Source organism: Schistocerca piceifrons, chromosome X (genome assembly GCF_021461385.2).
Source record: "Schistocerca piceifrons isolate TAMUIC-IGC-003096 chromosome X, iqSchPice1.1, whole genome shotgun sequence".
Classification (NCBI taxonomy): domain Eukaryota; kingdom Metazoa; phylum Arthropoda; class Insecta; order Orthoptera; family Acrididae; genus Schistocerca; species Schistocerca piceifrons.
In genome coordinates, this window is record NC_060149.1 from 806,264,696 (window position 1) to 806,283,150 (window position 18,455).

Sequence of the window (18,455 nt, forward strand, 5' to 3'; positions counted from 1 at the left end):
CCTTTTATACGGGCAGAACTGTGCCCTTAATGACGGTTCAGAGCGGTCCTGAACCAACTGTACCGTGAATTTATATCTCAGGCCTCAGCCATTTTTAATGAGTCCCAGAGAGTATGACACGAGATCGAACGACACCGCGTGGTGTGCACTGAAGTAACTTTGACACTGGCTTCAGAATCCTTATACCTGTAACATTTTGCAAGAATACACATCAGTGGTTCTAAGAAGCCACTTCCCTTGTACATTTCTCACACTAAAACAAGTTGGGCAGTAGAAAAGAATCGAGCTTGTACACCGGAGGAACAGATCTGAAGTGACTGTAACACATGGTTTCGCTAAACCGCTCGAGATTGTGACGAGTTGGTTACCTCAATAAAGACATGAGTAATTCTTTCTCGTAGTCTCGTCCTGGCAAACTGGTGCACTATCATAAAGGATCGTTGCTGCTCTGCAATTCACACTGGGGAGCCGCAGAGTTCCTGCCCTCTCAGAAGCTCGCTATTGTCCCTGTTGTTGAAAACTAAAGAACAAAAATTAATGACAGTACCCTGAACAATTTGCATACGAGAAGGCTAAGACTTGTATTTTCGTTTTGTGTTTAACTCGTTACAGTAATCGTTCGATGTTCCAAATACGTTATTAATTTTTCCCATCGGCGCCAAATGTATTTCCTCATGAAATAAACCCTTAAAATTTCCTTCGCAGCCTCAAGATTTCTTTTCACTAAGTTATCTTAATCCAGTTATTAATTTAGTGGCAGATTTAAGTATCATGGCACCAAAGAGACGACTAGACTTTACTAACATATGTAAAAAAAATTCATTTCTCCCTATTGAGTATCATACTACGTCCGTCTTATTCTCCTGTTGGATCTATCTTCGGATAGGTACAACAAAAGGCAAATGGAAAATAAAATGGATGGATAACGTAATGTGAAACAAGATACACTCTAGAGTATAAAACACTTACATTTATTAAAATACAGGCAAACATGAATTTATATATAAAAACAGGTATATCACGACATGCTTAAAAATATTTTGAACATGTTTTCTTGATGGCACACAAATTTCATGCTAATATGAGTAAAATTAACACATCTGTCAGCCTTTTGTTGATATTGAACTAAATGCAGAACATTCATTTTAATGCGTTCGTATCTCAGGATAAGTCGCGAAGATGAGATTTTTAGTAGACCTTTGGATTCATAATGTTCTCTGTTTGAGTAATATATACTTTACACAGCTGTTTAGCTCATAAAAATGATAGTTTTTAACACTTTTGTTGCTGACACTTGCGACAATTATGGCTCAGTTAAACAAGCTTTTGGGTGTTCCACTCCTATTGTCCTGCGTTTATGGGCCTTGCGTTCTTGGGCTTTGGTGGATCAGTGACGTATGTCAGTTCGTTAAGATAGTACCTGAAAAACAAGAAAAACATTCATTCAAATAACTACCTTACTCATTAATTAAATTATAATCTACAGAATAAAGCTGATACAGCGCATGAATTAATTCGGTGAAATGTGACGGAAGTCCAACAACTAAGTTATGAGATGTGAACATAACACTTTCATTATAAGCACGATCAAAGTGTGAACGTCTGTTTAAAAAACTTTGGCTAAAATGCAAGAAAGGCGAATCGAATTAACTGGGAGAAACCTTAAAAAGGAACACAGCATATGAAAAGGAAAGCCTAAAAAACCCTGTGGTATAGTTAGCTAAGCCACTGGACATAGGTACTAGAGGAACGGTGCTCAAATGTTCGTTCGTCCATTCTGATTCGGATACACATTGTTTCCTGAAATAACTTGACGCGAATGTCACGATGGTTATTCCTTCCCCATAAATCTATCACTAAGAGCCTATTTTGATCTCATGATCTCGACGGCATCGTGTTTTCATAGTAACGGAATTACGAATTAAAACGGGTACTCTATCTCACAAAGCAATGTGTTTAATGTACGTGCAATGTCTGGACGTAAAGCAAGTAGTCGTCTTCAGTAAAAAGGAAAATAAAATTCACTGTTTCCGTTGTAACTGCCAAAGTTTGTGTCGTATTAGTGTTTCGCAACATCAGCGGGACGTATTCGTGAATTCTTTATTTAATTTTACTAGTTGTATAGTAAAGTTACTATCTTCTAAAAATTAATTTCATTGAAAGTTATCCACGGCGTATGGGTCTACATTTTAAGACAGTTTTCCTGTTTTAATTAGGCCTTCAAGCACATGTATTAATCATATTAAAGTGTTTTTCTTTTTTGCTTCGGTTTTATCGAGCTCTTATAACGAAGTCGTTAGAGAGAGATTCTGACAGACCATAGGTAATCCATAGTTACGTTATTAGGAAATATACGCAGCAACATGGGCGTACCCAGCGAGGGGCAGCTGCCCCCCCCCCCCCCCCCAGAAGATATTCGCAGTTTTTCACTAGTTTACTGTTTTATTTAATAAGAAATGCTGCATGTTTTCTCAGATTGTACAAGTGCATTCTTGTATGTAAAATGTTTATTAAAAGCAGTTTTTCACTGGTTTACTGTTTTATTGAATAAGAAGTGCTGTATGTTGTCTCGAGTCCTTGTTTTCTGAGACTAGTATGACCTGTCCCCCCACCCCCCACCCTAGTTCAGATCCTCGGTACGCCCTTGCGCAGCAATGTTTTCCCTCGGCGCTGGATGTGGCATGGAACACATAAAAGACAGTATTTGTTTGGAATCATTCCTCCTATATAGTGTGAAACAAAATTACGAATATCCTTCCAAACAACAAAGTCTGCGATCCTTCGCCGTCCTTGCTGGTTGGGCGCTTGTGAGTTAAGGTAATAGACAGCGAGGCAATCAGTCCCTTAGTTGACAGACAGCTCATTAAGAGTTAGTGATATCAGCCAAAAATTAGATCGAATTATGAAAGTACGAATATGTAGGTGTGGTAAAATCGAGGTCTTCAAGGAAATATTGATGCAAGAGCTGTGAAATAACATAACGAGAAGCAAAAGTGTAAGGATCGGGCCGGTACGAAGGTCAGAACAGAGGAGTGGTCTCCCAGGGCTCATCTGTGGCGAACATAAGCCCACCAGAATCTGACTCTTATCCCTCCCTGACAACCCAATTAAAGGTGCAGACAGTTACAGAATAAAGGATTCCTTTGAGTCGGAAGTAATAGTGAAAATGAGAAGGCTATAAACATGATGGACATCAGTTGGACCGACGATAATAAAATAAGATGACAAAAATGATCAGGTCAGTAGGTGGGTGGGGTCGCGAGAGTTCCCCAGGGCTCTGCAAGCAACGGGGCCGTATCTCCCACAGCCGTCCCACACCTGATCCGTTATAGTAAAAGTGTTAAAAAGGGAAGCAGCACCCACTATTCATCGGAGTGCTGTCCCTAAATCGGAAAGCAGGGTGCAGCAGAAAAGTAATTAAAACACAGTTACAGAGATAAGGAACAAGGCAGCTAGCAAAGAAGGTAGGGTCGAAGGTCCTCAGACCCAGCATGTGGCAGTAGAGGCCACAACGCCAGCCACCCTGCCCAAGCTCCGAAAGTATTTTAAAATGTCATATCTGAAAATAAAAAGCACTTTCACGGAGTAAAAGGGGAACCAGTTCAACTGCCCGTGAGACGTCCGGCAATATTAGTCCGCAATCACAACGTGAAATAAAGCTATTGGTTAATCTGGTATGACCGATGCCGAGGCGACATAGGACGGCTGATTCCTTCTGGGAACAACGAGGGGAGGAGCGCCATGCAGTAGTAGTCTCCTTGATAGCGCGGAATTTACTAGGAGGGGTAGTATTCCAACAGATAGGCCGTGCTGTTTGTTAGCTGCCGCCATGCAATAGTGTTACACAGTAGCTGCAGGAGCACTAGTTATTCTTCGTGCTTCGCTGTCCCATTTAACATTTATCGTTGAAGTGAATATCGCACTAGACTAGCGTTGAACCGCTCAACCAATGAGCACATGCGATTACACGTTATAAAATGTTTGTCAAGGTACATAAACTGACACTTTCTACGATGCTGAGCGTCACATGAAACACTTGATGAGAAGTATTGTTTGATTTGAATCCATCTACACACCGTACAAACTAAATTTCAAATATCGACCGAAACACAAGAGGAAATGCGACGACGCTCAGACGAGACATCCGGTATACAAGAATGTATTATATCGCTAGAAAATCACTGGATATTCTTTAAGTTCTAGTTGGCCATTTCAGCTATTTAAAAGTAAAAATAGTGATGCAATGATTAGTTCCTATAGTGTTACAGAACGGACAGAAGGTCTTGATGAACGAACCTTAGAAGTCAATCACGTCGCATGTGTACCCACACGCTTGAGAGGAAGATCATAAAAACTATAAGGAGCAGTCAAATGAAAACGAGACAGATGGAAAAAGTAAGCAAATTGTTTATTATTTCAAAAGTAATCACCATAAATGTAAGCACGTATGACCCAATGTGATACAAGATGGTCGATGCAGAATGAAATTTTCACTCTGCAGCGGAGTGTGGGCTGATATGAAACTTCCTGGCAGATTAAAACTGTGTACCAGATCAAGACTCGAACTCGAGACCTTTGTCTTTCGCTGGCAAGTGCTCTACCATCTGAGCTACCCATCCACGACTCACACACCCTCCTCACAGTTTCACTTCTGCCAGTACCTCGTCTCCTACCTTCCAAACTTTACAGAAGCTCTCCTGCGAACATTGCAGAACTAGCACTCCTGAAAGAAAGGATATTGCGGAGACATGGCTTAGCCACAGCCTGGGGGTTCGCAGAAGAGATTCTGTAAAGTTTTGAAGGTAGGAGACGAGATACTGGCAGAAGTGAAGCTGTGAGGAGGGTGCGTGAGTCGTGCTTGGGTAGCTCAGATGGTAGAACACTTGCCAATTTTAGGCAAAGGTCTAGAGTTCGAGTCTCGGTATGGCATACAGTTTTAATCTGCCAGGAAGTTTCAAGACGGTCAGTGCTTTCTTGGAAAATTTTTTGCACTTGCCTAGAGAACCACGACTGTACCAAGGCGTGCACCCACGAAGTAAATCGAAGGTCACGAATGTCTTTCTTCAATGCTCCAAAAATTTTGAAATCGCATGGAGAGAAATTGAGGATGTGCGAGCGGTTCCCACCAAAAGTTATGCAGTGTTGAAAAGGTTGTTTGGAATACGCTGCAGTAGTTTTGCTGGGAAGCCCTTACACATCCTTCATACAGTCCAGTCTCTCCCCGTGTGATTTCCATATTTTTGGCGTCCCGAAGAAAGCACTCGTGGGTGTCGACTTCTTCGGATGAAGGGGTTCACGTCTGGGTACAATCATTGTTCCATAGGAAAACGCAAAAAAATTCCACGATGGCACTGACCATCTTTTCCTGCAGTGTGATAAGTATATTAACAATTATGGCGAATACTTTTGAAATAATAAACACTGTACGAAATTTTCCCCATCTGTGTCGTTTTCATTGAACCGCCCTTACACAAGACAGATAATTAGGTAAATGATTTCAGATTATGTGCATTAAAACGAGAATAATTACAACCAATAATCAGCTAGAGGAAACATGGGCCACCTGAGTACTGGTGAAGAGAAACGAGGCACTAAACACACATGTGGAGACATGTCAGGACAACAAATGGAAGGTCAATTAAATGAAGTGAACTGTTATATTATTTCGATTATATTTGGTATATCACGTTCATTTACTGAAACAACACATTTTTAAAACTTATGTCCACCTGTAATTAAATGTAATTTTGTTATAGAATTCCTAGGCTATAAAGAGATTATTTTTCTCTATTGAATAAACTCAAAGAACTGAAATATATTTACAATTTTTACTCAGTTTTAGTTGTGTTTCAAAGAGGCAGTAGAGAAAACTTTTCTGATAGTTCTGAAACTGAATCGCAAAGAACAACAAGTACACTGTATATATTCGTCATTGATGGTAGGGAGAGAGAAAGGCAGAAATGCGACGTGTGCTGCTCACCAGTCCTGTGACTTCTGGCAATCGAAGTTGTACTCCCAGTCGCAGACACGGTACTCCTGGTTGAAGGAAGTGTCGTTGGCGCAGAGGTAGGGGATGCGTCTGCCGTCCTCATCACACATGTGGAAGATCTGGCAGTGATGCTCCATGTCGGCATAGAAGCCCACGGCGCGGTCCGAGCAGTCAAACGTGAATGTCACGTTCGGAAACTCTTCCCACCTCTTAGCCTGCAATGAGGAGAAAACGAAGTCAGATAGCACCGTGCGTCACTTTGTCACTTCCCCTGTCTCTACCCGTCCAAGAAGCTCAGTGTGCTCTTTTTTTTTCATGAAACGGTATCAAGATATAGTCTTGATTCAGCCTGAGGTAGAGTGCTCAACCGAATACTGAAACTGAGGTCAGAAAAAAAAGTATAAAGCTTGGGCGGAGAGCAAGTACCGGAAACGTTATCACCAGTCGGAATAGTCTTACGCAAAAAGTTGTCTACAGAGCAGCATGCAAATCAGTAGTTATTTTACATTGCACTGATGATAAGTGTATTTTGAGCGCAACGTACCATATTGTAAGATATTAAAGACGGAGAGGATACTCACAGAAAAGTTTATCGAGCTAGAAATCAGTGCCATCAGTCTCTATGACAGGTAGTTGATGAAGTAAAAGAAGTAAGGATAATTTGTCTCAGAGATAAAAGTTAGCGAATATTTTAGAGACGACCACTGTAGTGGAAAACAAGCGAACTCCTTCAAGTAAAATTAAGGGCCGTGGCATTTAACATCGTATTGGTACTAAAGAATGTTGTTCAAATGGCTCTGAGCACTATGGGACTTAACATCTGAGGTCATCAGTTCCCTAGAAAATGGTTCAAATGGCTCTGAGCACTATGGGACTTAACATCTATGGTCATCAGTCCCCTAGAACTTAGAACTACTTAAACCTAACTAACCTAAGGACAGCACACAACACCCAGCCATCACGAGGCAGAGAAAATCCCTGACCCCGCCGGGAATCGAACCCGGGAACCCGGGCGTGGGAAGCGAGAACGCTACCGCACGACCACGAGATGCGGGCAGTTCCCTAGAACTTAGAACTACTTGAACCGAACTAACTTAAGGACATCACACACATCCATGCCCGAGGCAGGACCGTAGCGGTCGTGCGGTTTCAGACTGAAGCGCCTAGAACCGCTCGGTCACACCGGCCGGCAAAGAAAGTTGTGAGAAGCATGCTTGATGTACCACAAATTATCTTATTTCGAAACACAGTTGTAAAGGATGTAAAACGAGGCTCTGGTTTTATAAAACATGTTTGGAAAACTCGTTGTTTAAATTGCTGCGAATCGTTGGCTCTATATGCAGGATACACCTCGTAAGGGTCGTCAGACGCATTTTTTGTGGTGTTTTTGTAATGTGTAGCTGGAGTCAGCCCGAACAAAAACTGCTCATAACGTCTTTCATGCGTCGACCAGTGTCAAACGAAAGCGACAATTCGTTTCCGGTTTTAAAAAAAGTACAAAAAAATTTTACAGTGGAACTTTTACATGCCCATTCGGTAGAGCGTTCCCACATTTGTCTAGTGTGAAATTAGGTTTATCGACATGTACACACATCAAAAAAAGTTTTGCGTCATCCCGGTTCCCAGAACTCCTGAAGATAGACGTTGACTGTGGATATTGTATCACAGACACTGTCCCTTTGACTGTTCAGAGATGTCACTAAACCCACCCAAGGATGTAAACAACCATGCACCATGCGGCTTTAGACGGAGTCAGACAGCCGATCAGATCGAGTCATTCCACCAAGGAGGAGGTACACGGCTCGTGTTGTCTGTAGTTCAACCATGCCTAGTCGGTCAATACCGCGGTTCGATCGCGTCCGCTTTGTTACTTTGTGCCAGGAAGGGCTCTCAACAAGGGAAGTGTCCAGGCATCTTGGAGTGAACCAAAGCGATGTTGTTCGGACATGGAGGAGATGTAGAGAGACAGGAACTGTCGATGACACGCCTCACTCAGGCCGCCCAATGGCTACCACTGCAGTGGATGACCGCTACCTACGTATATTGGTAAGGAGGAGTCCTGACAGCAACGCACCATGTTGAATAACGCTTTTCGTGCAGCCACAGAACGTCGTGTTACGACTCAAACTGTGCGCAGTAGGCTGCATGATGCGCAACTTCACGCCCGACGTTCATGGCGATGTCCATCTTTGCAACCACGACACCATGCAGCGCGGTACGGACGGGCCCAACAACATGCCGAATGGACCACTCAGAGGAAGAGTAGAATATTGCAAAGTCATCCACAAACAAAGAGCATTTGACAGGGCTCTTGACTGCGTAGAAAATGCCATTGTTAGCGATGGCAAACAATGTGACACTGAGAACACAGACTTGGGGGACCCCATTCTCTTGAACATAGCAGTCAGACAAGGCATCGCCTACGAGACATCGAAAACGCCGGTCCTCGAGAAAGGATTGGACAAGAAGGGGCAGGCGTCCACGTAGTCCCCACTCATGAAGTTGGCGAGGGATGTTGTACCTCCAAGTAGTGTCATACGCTTTTTCGAGATCAAAATACACACAAAACAAATGGTTCCGGCATAAGAAGAATCCATGTATCGCTGTCTACAGTAGAATTAAGTTGTCAAGGATGGAACGGTAGCGCATGAAACCGCACTGGGAGCGGCTCAGATGACCTCGGGATTCGAGTAGCCAGACGAGGCAGCGGTTGACCATACGTCCATGAGTCTTAACCATACAACTGGTAAGGGCTACACTCCGGTAACTGTTAGGGGTGCTACGGTCGTTGCCTGGTTTCCAGAATGGAATTAATATTGCCTCAAGCATGAAGGGATGCAGGTGGTTCGCAGTTGTCAGCATGTCTTCGATTACAAGCACAGCTTTCTGGGCAGTGCAGGAGAATGTCTCTCATAGCATAATACTGCCCCCACAAGCATGCGTCCTCGGCGCGCTGCACGTCTCGAGCCGCCGTTCACCTCGTTGTCGGCTTTTGTAGAGGTGGCGATCGATCTAGTGTAGCAGAAATGAGATTCATTCGAAGAGCCATCAAGTTTCCATTGATCGGCTGTGATATCCGATGGTCTCGTGTCCTCTGCCATCGTAACTCACGATGTCGTCGAGACACTTGTGCATGCACTGGCATTGTGCTCTGTCGGAAGAGATGCCACAGATAGATCACATATCCTATTTTACAGAAACATACGTGTCTCCGAACCCCACGTTCTATGAAGAGTCGTGGACATCCAACAATTTAGCGCCTAATGGAAGTTCCACTGTCCATCGCATTTTCCGAGATACTCGTTCAAAGGCTATGAATACTAATAATCTGTCCTTTGTCAGACTCGCTTATCTCAATGGATTTCCCCATTTGCGTCCCATATCTTCGCTAGGCTGATCCCCCGTCCGTTACTGCTCCGCTTACATACTTTTGTTACCGCGTTACTTGCCCACAACTCCACCAGACGATGAGCAGTGATCGCAGTGTTTTGGCTTATCAGTGTATCTGCTGAACTGTATGTCGCACAGTGATATAATTTTGCTGTTACATCTCCTTCTCCTCCCTATTTCTGCCCATCTCCATTTCTTGCCTACAAAATGTGTCACGAATACATTTAGTAGTAAAGAAGTAATAAATTAAAACGTCATGCTACATGCGGAAGTTTTAGTGCATGAACAGAAAAACGTAGTCAGCGATAAACTCTTTTCCTTTCATCATTTTTTGGGTGTTGTCAGCGAGAAAAATTTTCGTAAAGGTTTGAAGTTACAGGTCAAGTTTTTCTGCAAGCCCGTAAGTGCCTTCATTTTTAAATATTTTCTGTTTAAAGTAAGGGTATCCACGCGTCGTGAGTAACGCTGTGTTTTGACCTGCAACCATTTGATAGGTGGATGGTTCTTACGCCCACAGAGATTCTTTCCAGACAATAAGTCATATGTGTACCAAGTTTAGTTGAAATCGGTGCAGAGGTTTAAGAGACGGTGTGGAATCATATTTAATCAAAAGTATCCGGACACCTGGCTGAAAATGACTTACAAGTTCATGGCGCCCTCCAATGGTAATGCTGGAATTCAGTTTGGTGTTGGCCCAACCTTAGCCTTGATGACAGCTTCCACTCTCGCAGGCATACGGTCAGCAAGGTGCTGGAAGGTTTCTTGGGGAATGGCAGCCCATTCTTCACGGAGTGCTGCACTGAGGAGAAGTACCGATGTCGGTCGGTGAGGCCTGGCACGCAGTCGGCGTTCCAAAACATCCAAAAAGTGCTCTATAGGATTCCCGTCAGGACTCTTTGCAAGCCATTCCGTTACAGGGATGTTATTGTCGTGTAACCACACCGCCACAGGCCGTGCATTATGAACAGGGGGTCGATCGTGTTGAAAGATGCAATCGCCATCCCTGAAGTGCTCTTCAACAGTGGGAAGCAAGAAGGTGCTTAAAGTATCAATGTAGGCCTGTGCTGTGATAGTGCCACACAAAACAACAAGGGTCGCAAGCTCCAAGGCCCTCCACGAAAAACACGACCACACCATAACACCACCGCCTCCTAATTTTACTGTTGGCACTACACGCGCTGGTAGATGACGTTCACCTGGCATTCGCCATTCCCAAACCCTGCCATCGATCGCCACATTGTGCACCGTGCGTGATTCGTCACTCCACACAACGGTTTTCCACTGTTCTATCGTCCAATGTTTACGCTCCTTAAAACAAGCGAGGCGTCGTTTGGTATTTACCGTCGTGATGTGTGACTTATGAGCAGCCGCTCGACCATGAAATCCTAGCTTTCATACCTCCCGCCTAACTGTCATAGTACTTGCAGTGGATCGTGATGCAGTTTGGAATTCCTGTGTGGTGGTCTGGATAGATGTCTGCCTATTACACAGTGCGACCCTCTCCAACCTTTGTCAGTCAACAGACGAGTTCGGCCTGTATGATTTTGTGTTGTACGTGTCTCTTCACATTTTCACTTCACTATCACATCGGAAACAGTGGACCTAGGGATGTTTAAGAGTGTGGACGTATGACGTAAGTGACACCCAATCACCTGACCACGTTCGAAGTTCGTAAGTTCCGCGGAAGAGCCCCATTCTGCTCTCTCACGATGTCTAATAACTACTGAGGTCGCCGATATGGAGTACCTAGCAGCAGGTGGCAGCACAATGCACCTAATAAGAAAAAAATATGTTTTTGGGGGTGTCCGGATACTTTTGATCATATAGTGTACATACATACATACTAGTACGTAAAGACGTTCGTCCACTTTTGTAATATGTATGGATTACGCAGTGTTGAATACATTTACCGCAGCTAGAGTAACATAACTGTAAGAGAACCCCTTGAAACTAACTATTAGTATTACGTTTTTTGAGTGTATGTGTGTCCGAAATGTTGGAAGCAGGAAATTAGGTCGCATACGCAGTAATATTTTTAATTTATCGTAACATTGGAAAATTTATGTGGAACGATGTCAGGGGCAGGGAACTGTGACACTCCGTAACGCCACGATGACCAAAAAAAAAAAAAAAAAGAATATGGCTCTAATGTTTCTGTCCTATTATTTCCGGACACTACAAACACAGGATCTCTCAAACGTTGTATGGGAGTAACAGCAGTTAGGAATCAGATGTTCTGTTATACAGATCGGGGATTGGTAATATTTATAGGAACACTGAAATCAAAGAAATTATTAAAATTACTTCCACAACTCAGTCACACGATACTGAATGATGCTGCTCCAACACATCCCATGAGAGAGCCTTCGATCAAAGTCTTAGTAAATGAAGGAAAGGATCAGCGACGTATGAAGTCTAGGTAGATCCTGAATCTGTACTCGGATGGCGTAATTGTTTAAAGCGAGTGATTGTGACAAACTGCAGATAATTATAGTATGGCACAAATTTTCGAACTTCCATATAAAAGAATTTAATGGACTGGTTTCCCATTGTTATTGTATTTCGTGTAATGTCTCTTCCGATTGGAAAGACGACGTTGAGTACATACTGTTAACCGAATCTACCGCTTCAGATATCATAGATTTTACTCGCATAAGCCTTTGGATTATTAATAGACGGAACAGCATCATTATCGGCATCCTAACTCTGTCAAAGTCATAACCAACCGTATAATTAGATAGCAAGAGTTGACCACAACGCAGGAGTGCCACATTGTACTCTTATAGAAGATCCAAGTGCATGTAGTATGCTGTCTCCTGTCTTCCTATCTATTATGAAACGTAAAGTGTTTATCTGTACTATCTGGCTGACTGATGATTTCTTTTGTAGTGTCGGATCCTATTTATTGACCGAGCGAGGTGGCGCAGTGGTTAGACACTGGACTCGCATTCGGGAGGACGACGGTTCAATCCCGCGTCCGGCCATCCTGATTTAGATTTTCCGTGATTTCCCTAAATCACTCCAGGCAAATGCTGGGATGGTTCCTCTGAAAGAGCACGGCCGACTTCCTTCCCCATCCTTCCCTAACCTGATGAGACCGATGACCACGCTGTCTGGTCTCCTTCCCCAAAACAACCAACCAACCAATCCTATTTATTATGTTGCCGATGAAAGGACGGGAGACACACAGCCTACTTTCGTCGGATAGCACGTAGGGAATTGCATAACTTAGTGTCCCTATAGTACAGACTGATAACCACCAATAGCGTCGCCGGCCGAAGTGGCTGAGCGGTTCTAGGCGCTTCAGTCTGGAACCGAGCGACCGCTACGGTCGCAGGTTCGAATCCTGCCTCGGGCATGGATGTGTGTGATGTCCTTAGGTTCGTTAGGTTTAAGTAGTTCTAAGTTCTAGGGGACTGATGACCTCAGAAGTTAAGTCCCATAGTGCTCAGAGCCAATTTTGAACCAATAGTGTCACATTTCCTACTCAGTGAAGCGCTTGCAATTTAACACAAAACAATGGCGCCGAATCTGATGACAAAGAGCCACCTCTCTTTACCTTCACGGCCAAATAGTGATGAAAATTGTGCGTCTGCTGGGCGAAAGAGCCACAGAGATTCACTGGATCTCTGACAAAAGTTACAAAGATATTGAGCTAAGTAATGTAGTAACAATGCACAGTGCCTCTGGTAAGGTACACAAGAAACGGAAAGCATTACATGCCCATGCCCAGTAACTCTTATTTCTTTCATAACCAGAAGCATACGGAATTATAACCACAATAGTTAGTTGGCAATAATTACAGCAAAGTATCCCTCTTTCACCCAGTAGACGAAGTACACCTATTATTATTTGTTCCACAGAATGGAAATAGCAGGTCTCTAACGATATTTTACTATTCACACGACTGTCTTCTCAGACGCTCGACCTGTCCTGGTAGTTTCTAAGTGGAATTTGAAAGTTCTATGTAAACGCAGACATTCTAGTTCATTCAGATCTAAAGAGGTGGTGCAGTGATTAGCACAATGGAATGGCATTCAGAACGACTTACGGTTCAGATCCCCATTAGGCAATCCAAACTTAAGTTTTCCGTAATTCCCTTAAACCGCTTAAGGCAAATCCCGGGATGATTCTTTTGAAAGAACATGACCGATTTCGTTCCCCATTCTTCACAAATCCGAGCTTGTGCTTCGTATCTAATGACCTCGTTGTCGATGGGACATTAAACACTAACCTTCCAACCTTCCTTTTTCTTCATACTGATTCCTATGAGTTTCACATTTGCGTTTTCTGAAGCCATCTACATTATAAATACGCGTTTATGTGTAAACGCTGAGAATAACTGTTTTAATTTCCAATATTCATTTTTTGTCATTACAAAAACAATGAAATAGCTTTGCTGTAACTTACCCGGTGCAGAGGTCGAAGGGAGGCCGGCTTGCAATGCACGTAAGCCAGCGCTGCAACAAAAATGACGATGTTTAGTTATCGACTTCGTTAACTGACCTGGTATTTGTTCTGAGAGCACAAACATCACAGCACAGGGAATTTATGGCTATCGACTATTCGACGATTTATTTCTCTTTGATACTGATTTCCTCTTTTTATCCCTCAAAGCAGAGAATTTTATTTTGTGTAGAAATTAACGCGTTCTTTTAAACTCGAGTCAGTATCACACGTAAGTGTTACGAACAACTTGCCACGTTGTTTCCTTCCAAATGTACGTTCCGCAAAGAAATAATAACGACTGCAACCTTCATTCATTCTCTATGTCAGTGAGGCTACAATTTCACGAAGATGCCATCAGAAGAGGACATAAAACATGAGGATAAACATAGCGCTGAAATAGATACCTATGTCTACAACAGAATTCGAATGCATAATATTATCGCTACTGTGAAATCCCTTAGAGAGCTCTGTTAACATTCTTCAGGCCTCATCTGATAGGTAGTGCTACATACATCGGAAGCTATAGTTGTCATGTTTTATTTTTTCTCTCCATACCCGTCATCGGTGTCGAATTCGCTAACTCACGCTTGTGCGATGATGTTCGCCTCGGAGGTAAGTTGGTTCGAATCCCGGTGGTGAAAGTTTTCAGTATCAGTACTTGAATAGGAAGTAGATGAGAGCTGGTGGCGTAACGTTCCCGATCATCAACCTTGGAGTCAATGTCCTGGATTAAATTCCAAACCCCTCCGCAGTGTCTCATTCAGTGAGGACACTGTTGATGTTGGTTCATCCGTCGAATGGGGACGTTAAACTCTGCTGCCCACTTGGTCTTATTCGAGAGGACTAGGCTACGTGTAGGCGCCGAGGATTAACCCACTCCCTTCTCTCATCATCATCATCATCATCATCATCATCATCATACATGCACAAATAACACTACACTATACACGCATACATTACACTCACCTATGCTCCACAAGTGCACATACGACATAGCTTTCACATATGGCAAGAAAAGGGGCTGATGTGCGTGAACATTACGCAGCGTTGTACCGAAAGAGGGGAAAAGAATACAATAGAAGATAAACAGGTACGTTTGAGAGATGGAATAGGGAAGCAACAAAGTATCACACTGGTAAAAATACAGAGCCTCATAGAAATCCCTGGATAACACCGAAGATATTAAATCTAACTGAGGAAAGGAGAAAATATAAATATACAGAAAGTGAAGTAGGCGAAAGGGAATACAAAACTTTAAAAACGAGATTGACAGAAAGTGAAAAATGGTTAAGCAAGCATGGCTCGAGAGCAAATGCAAGGCTGTAGAGGCGTGCATACTTGGTAAAGATAGATGCTACCTGCAGGAAAATTAAAGACCCATTTGGGGAAAAGAGAAGCAGCTAGATGAATATCGAGAGCTCATATGACAAAGTCAATACTAAGCAAATAAGGGCAGGTTGAAACGTGTAAGGAATATACAGAGGCTCTACCAGGTGCTTTTGCGAAAGGAGCCTAAACAGTAAGAAAAGATCCCTGAGAGGATAATGAGAAAGAAAGGTCATACGGACATATGGCCGAAAATGCGTTCCAGGGGAGGTACACCCATTTGAAGGTGCAGATAAGAGATCTTTGATAGTGTATATTTTAATGATTGAAAGCACACATGAGAACACACCAGACTAGTAGGAATGTTCTCTTTCTACAACTGTTTTGGCACCACGCTCAAGAGGACAGTGAGCTGAAGCACCATCATGAAATAACCACTTTACCCTTCGTACCACCAAAGGCACATCTTCCAGCAAGGGAGGCATGTTCACCCGCAGGAAGCGCAGATAACTGCTGTGAGGCATTGTGGAAGCGTAACTGGTCCCACGAGGCGGTCGCCAATAATCCCCGCCCAGACACTGAGGTAAACCGATGCTGATGGTCCGCTGCCGCCATACCATAGGGATACGCCGTAGCCCAGACGTGAGTACTGTGAAAGTTGACGATGCTGTCCCTCGTAAAGGTAGCCTCATCTGTGAAAAGGATGGATGACAGAAATCCCAGCACCCTGGTAGACTGTGCGACGAACCAGCGAAAGAGAACGTCACCGCAGATGCAAATCCGGAGGTACCGCAGATGCAAATCCGGAGGTAATAAGTGCTGCAGGTATTGTAAGTGATCCGGATCGCGGCAGTCCTCGTGGAGAATGGACCACGGCGGTCGTCTGGCTTATATCATACTGGCTGGCTTCTTGCCTGTTGCTGATATCGGAATCACTGTCAAAGATATTTTATTTCCGCCTTCAAGCGGGTGTACCTCTCTTGAAACGCCTTTCCGGATAGATGTTCGTATGAACTTTTTTGCTCTGCATCCTCTCAGGCTTCGTTTCCTGCACCTTGACTCCGTTCATGAAAATCACCCTGAATATAAGGAAAACGAAGTTGAGGAAAATTTTATGAAAAGAGAATTCGAAGTAGATGAAGATGAGATGGAAGATATGATACTGCGAGAAGAAGTTTACAGAGCTTTACAGAGTCTGAAAGACTCAGTGGAAACAAGCCCCCTAGAGTAGACAACATTCCCTCAGAAATATTGAGATCTTTGGGAGACACAGCCATGACTAAATTATTCCATATATTGTGCACGATATACAAGACAGGCGAAATACCCTCACATATGAAGAAGAATGAGATAATTCCAATTTCAAAACAGGCGGTTGCTGATAAGTGTGAATAATACTGGGCTACCAGTTTAATAAATCTTGGCTGCACAGTAGTGACAGGAATTATTTACGATGAATGGAAAAACTGGTAGAAGCCGGCCTCAGGGAGGATCAGTTTCGGCTCCAGAGAAATGGAAGAACACGAGATGCAACTCTGACTCTACGGCTTACTTTACTTTCTTTTTAATTTTTCACGTCTAGTTACGTAGGACCAAATTGAGGAGCAAATCTCCATGGTCATGGAACGTGTCAGTACATGGAATAGTAATAACAGATAAAATAAACTGTTTAGGAAACCTAAAAAGACGTCAAGCTGTAAGTTTATGTAAACGCGACCAACAATGTAACACAGGAACCAGCTTAATTTTTCAAGGAACTCCTCGACAGAACAGAAGCAGTAACTCATGAGGAAACTCTTCAGTTTAGATTGGAAAGTGCGTGGATTACTGCTAAGATTTTTGAATTCTTGTGGTAGCTAATTGAAAATGGATGCAGTAGAATACAGCACGCATTTCTGTACAAGAGTCAAGGAAGTGTGATTCAAATGCAAATTGGATTACTGCCTAGTATTAACTGAGTGAAAGCTGCTAATTCTTCGGAATAAGCTTATACTGTTAACAAGAAACGACAGTAAAAATGTATATGTATCGAGAGGCCAATGTCAGAATACCCAGACTAATGAACATGAATCGACGAGAGGTTCACGACCTTACACCACTTATTGTCCGAACCGCCCGTTTCTGAGCCAAAAATACCCTTTGAGAATGGGAAGAGTTACACCAAAATATAATACCATAGGTCAAAAGCGAATAGAAATAAGCAAAGTAGACTACTTTCGTGTCGAACAATGACTTACCTTAGACACTTTTCTAATAGCAAAAATGGCATCATTAAGTCTTTGAAAGAGATCCTGAACATGGGTTATCCACTACAATTTACGATCTACCTGAACGCCTAGAAATTGGTACTGTTCAGTCTCATAATCATATGCCAATTGTGTGTAATTAAACCGTCAGGTTTTGCTGAATTATGAGTTAGAAACTGTGTCTTACTGCGATTTAGTGTTAATTCATTTTCTACAATTTTTGAACACCTACAACGTGCTGACATGAGGAAACATTCCAACCGATTTCTCATACACAAACAGCAGTTGACCGGCGTTGCCTGGTGAGACGTTGTTGTGATGCCTCGTATAATGAGGAGAAATGCGTACCATCACGTTTCCGACTTTGATAAACGTCGGATTGTAGCCTATCGCGATTGCGGTTTATCGTATCTCGACATTGCTGCTCGCGTTGGTGAGATACAATGACTGTTACCAGAATATGGAATCGGTGGGTTCAGGAGGGTCATACGGAACGCCGTGCTGGATCCCAACGGCCTCGTATCACAAGCAGTCGAGATGACAGGCGTCTTATCCGCATGGCTGTAACGGATCATGTAGCCACGTCTCGATCCCTGAGTCAACAGATGGGGACGTTTGCAAGACAACAACCATCTGCACGAACAGTTCGACGACGTTTGCAGCAGCATGGACTATCAGCTCGGAGACCATGGCTGCAGTTACCCTTGACGGTGCATCACAGACAGGAGCGCCTGCGATGGTATACTGAACGACGAACCTGGGTGCACGAATGGCAAAACGTCATTTTTTCGAATGAATCCAGGTTCTGTTTACCACATCTTGATGATCGCATCCGTGTTTGGCGGCATCACGGTGAACGCACATTGGAAGCGTGTATTCGTCATCGCCATACTGGCGTATCACCCGGCGTGATGGGATGTGATGCCATTGGTTACATGTCTCGGTCGCCTGTTGTTCGCATTGACGTCACTTTGAACAGTGGACGTTACATTTTAGATGTGTTACGACCAGTGGCTCTACCCTTCATTCGATCCCTGCGAAACCCTACATTTCAG

The 18,455-nt window shown here is 43.3% G+C and overlaps 1 protein-coding gene across 1 annotated transcript in view; it reads right to left on the reverse strand.

Annotated features, from left to right (window-relative positions):
- Positions 1-1,016: 1,016 nt before the first annotated feature.
- LOC124722715 overlaps positions 1,017-18,455 on the reverse strand; it is a 54,135-nt gene continuing 36,696 nt past the window's right edge. The window contains exons 3-5 of the mRNA XM_047247857.1: positions 13,790-13,839; positions 5,981-6,204; positions 1,017-1,420 (exon numbers count right to left, since the gene is read on the reverse strand). Coding sequence (XP_047103813.1) covers positions 1,342-1,420; positions 5,981-6,204; positions 13,790-13,839 — 353 coding nt within the window. The 3' untranslated portion in view covers positions 1,017-1,341. The remainder of the gene's footprint in view (positions 1,421-5,980; positions 6,205-13,789; positions 13,840-18,455) is intronic.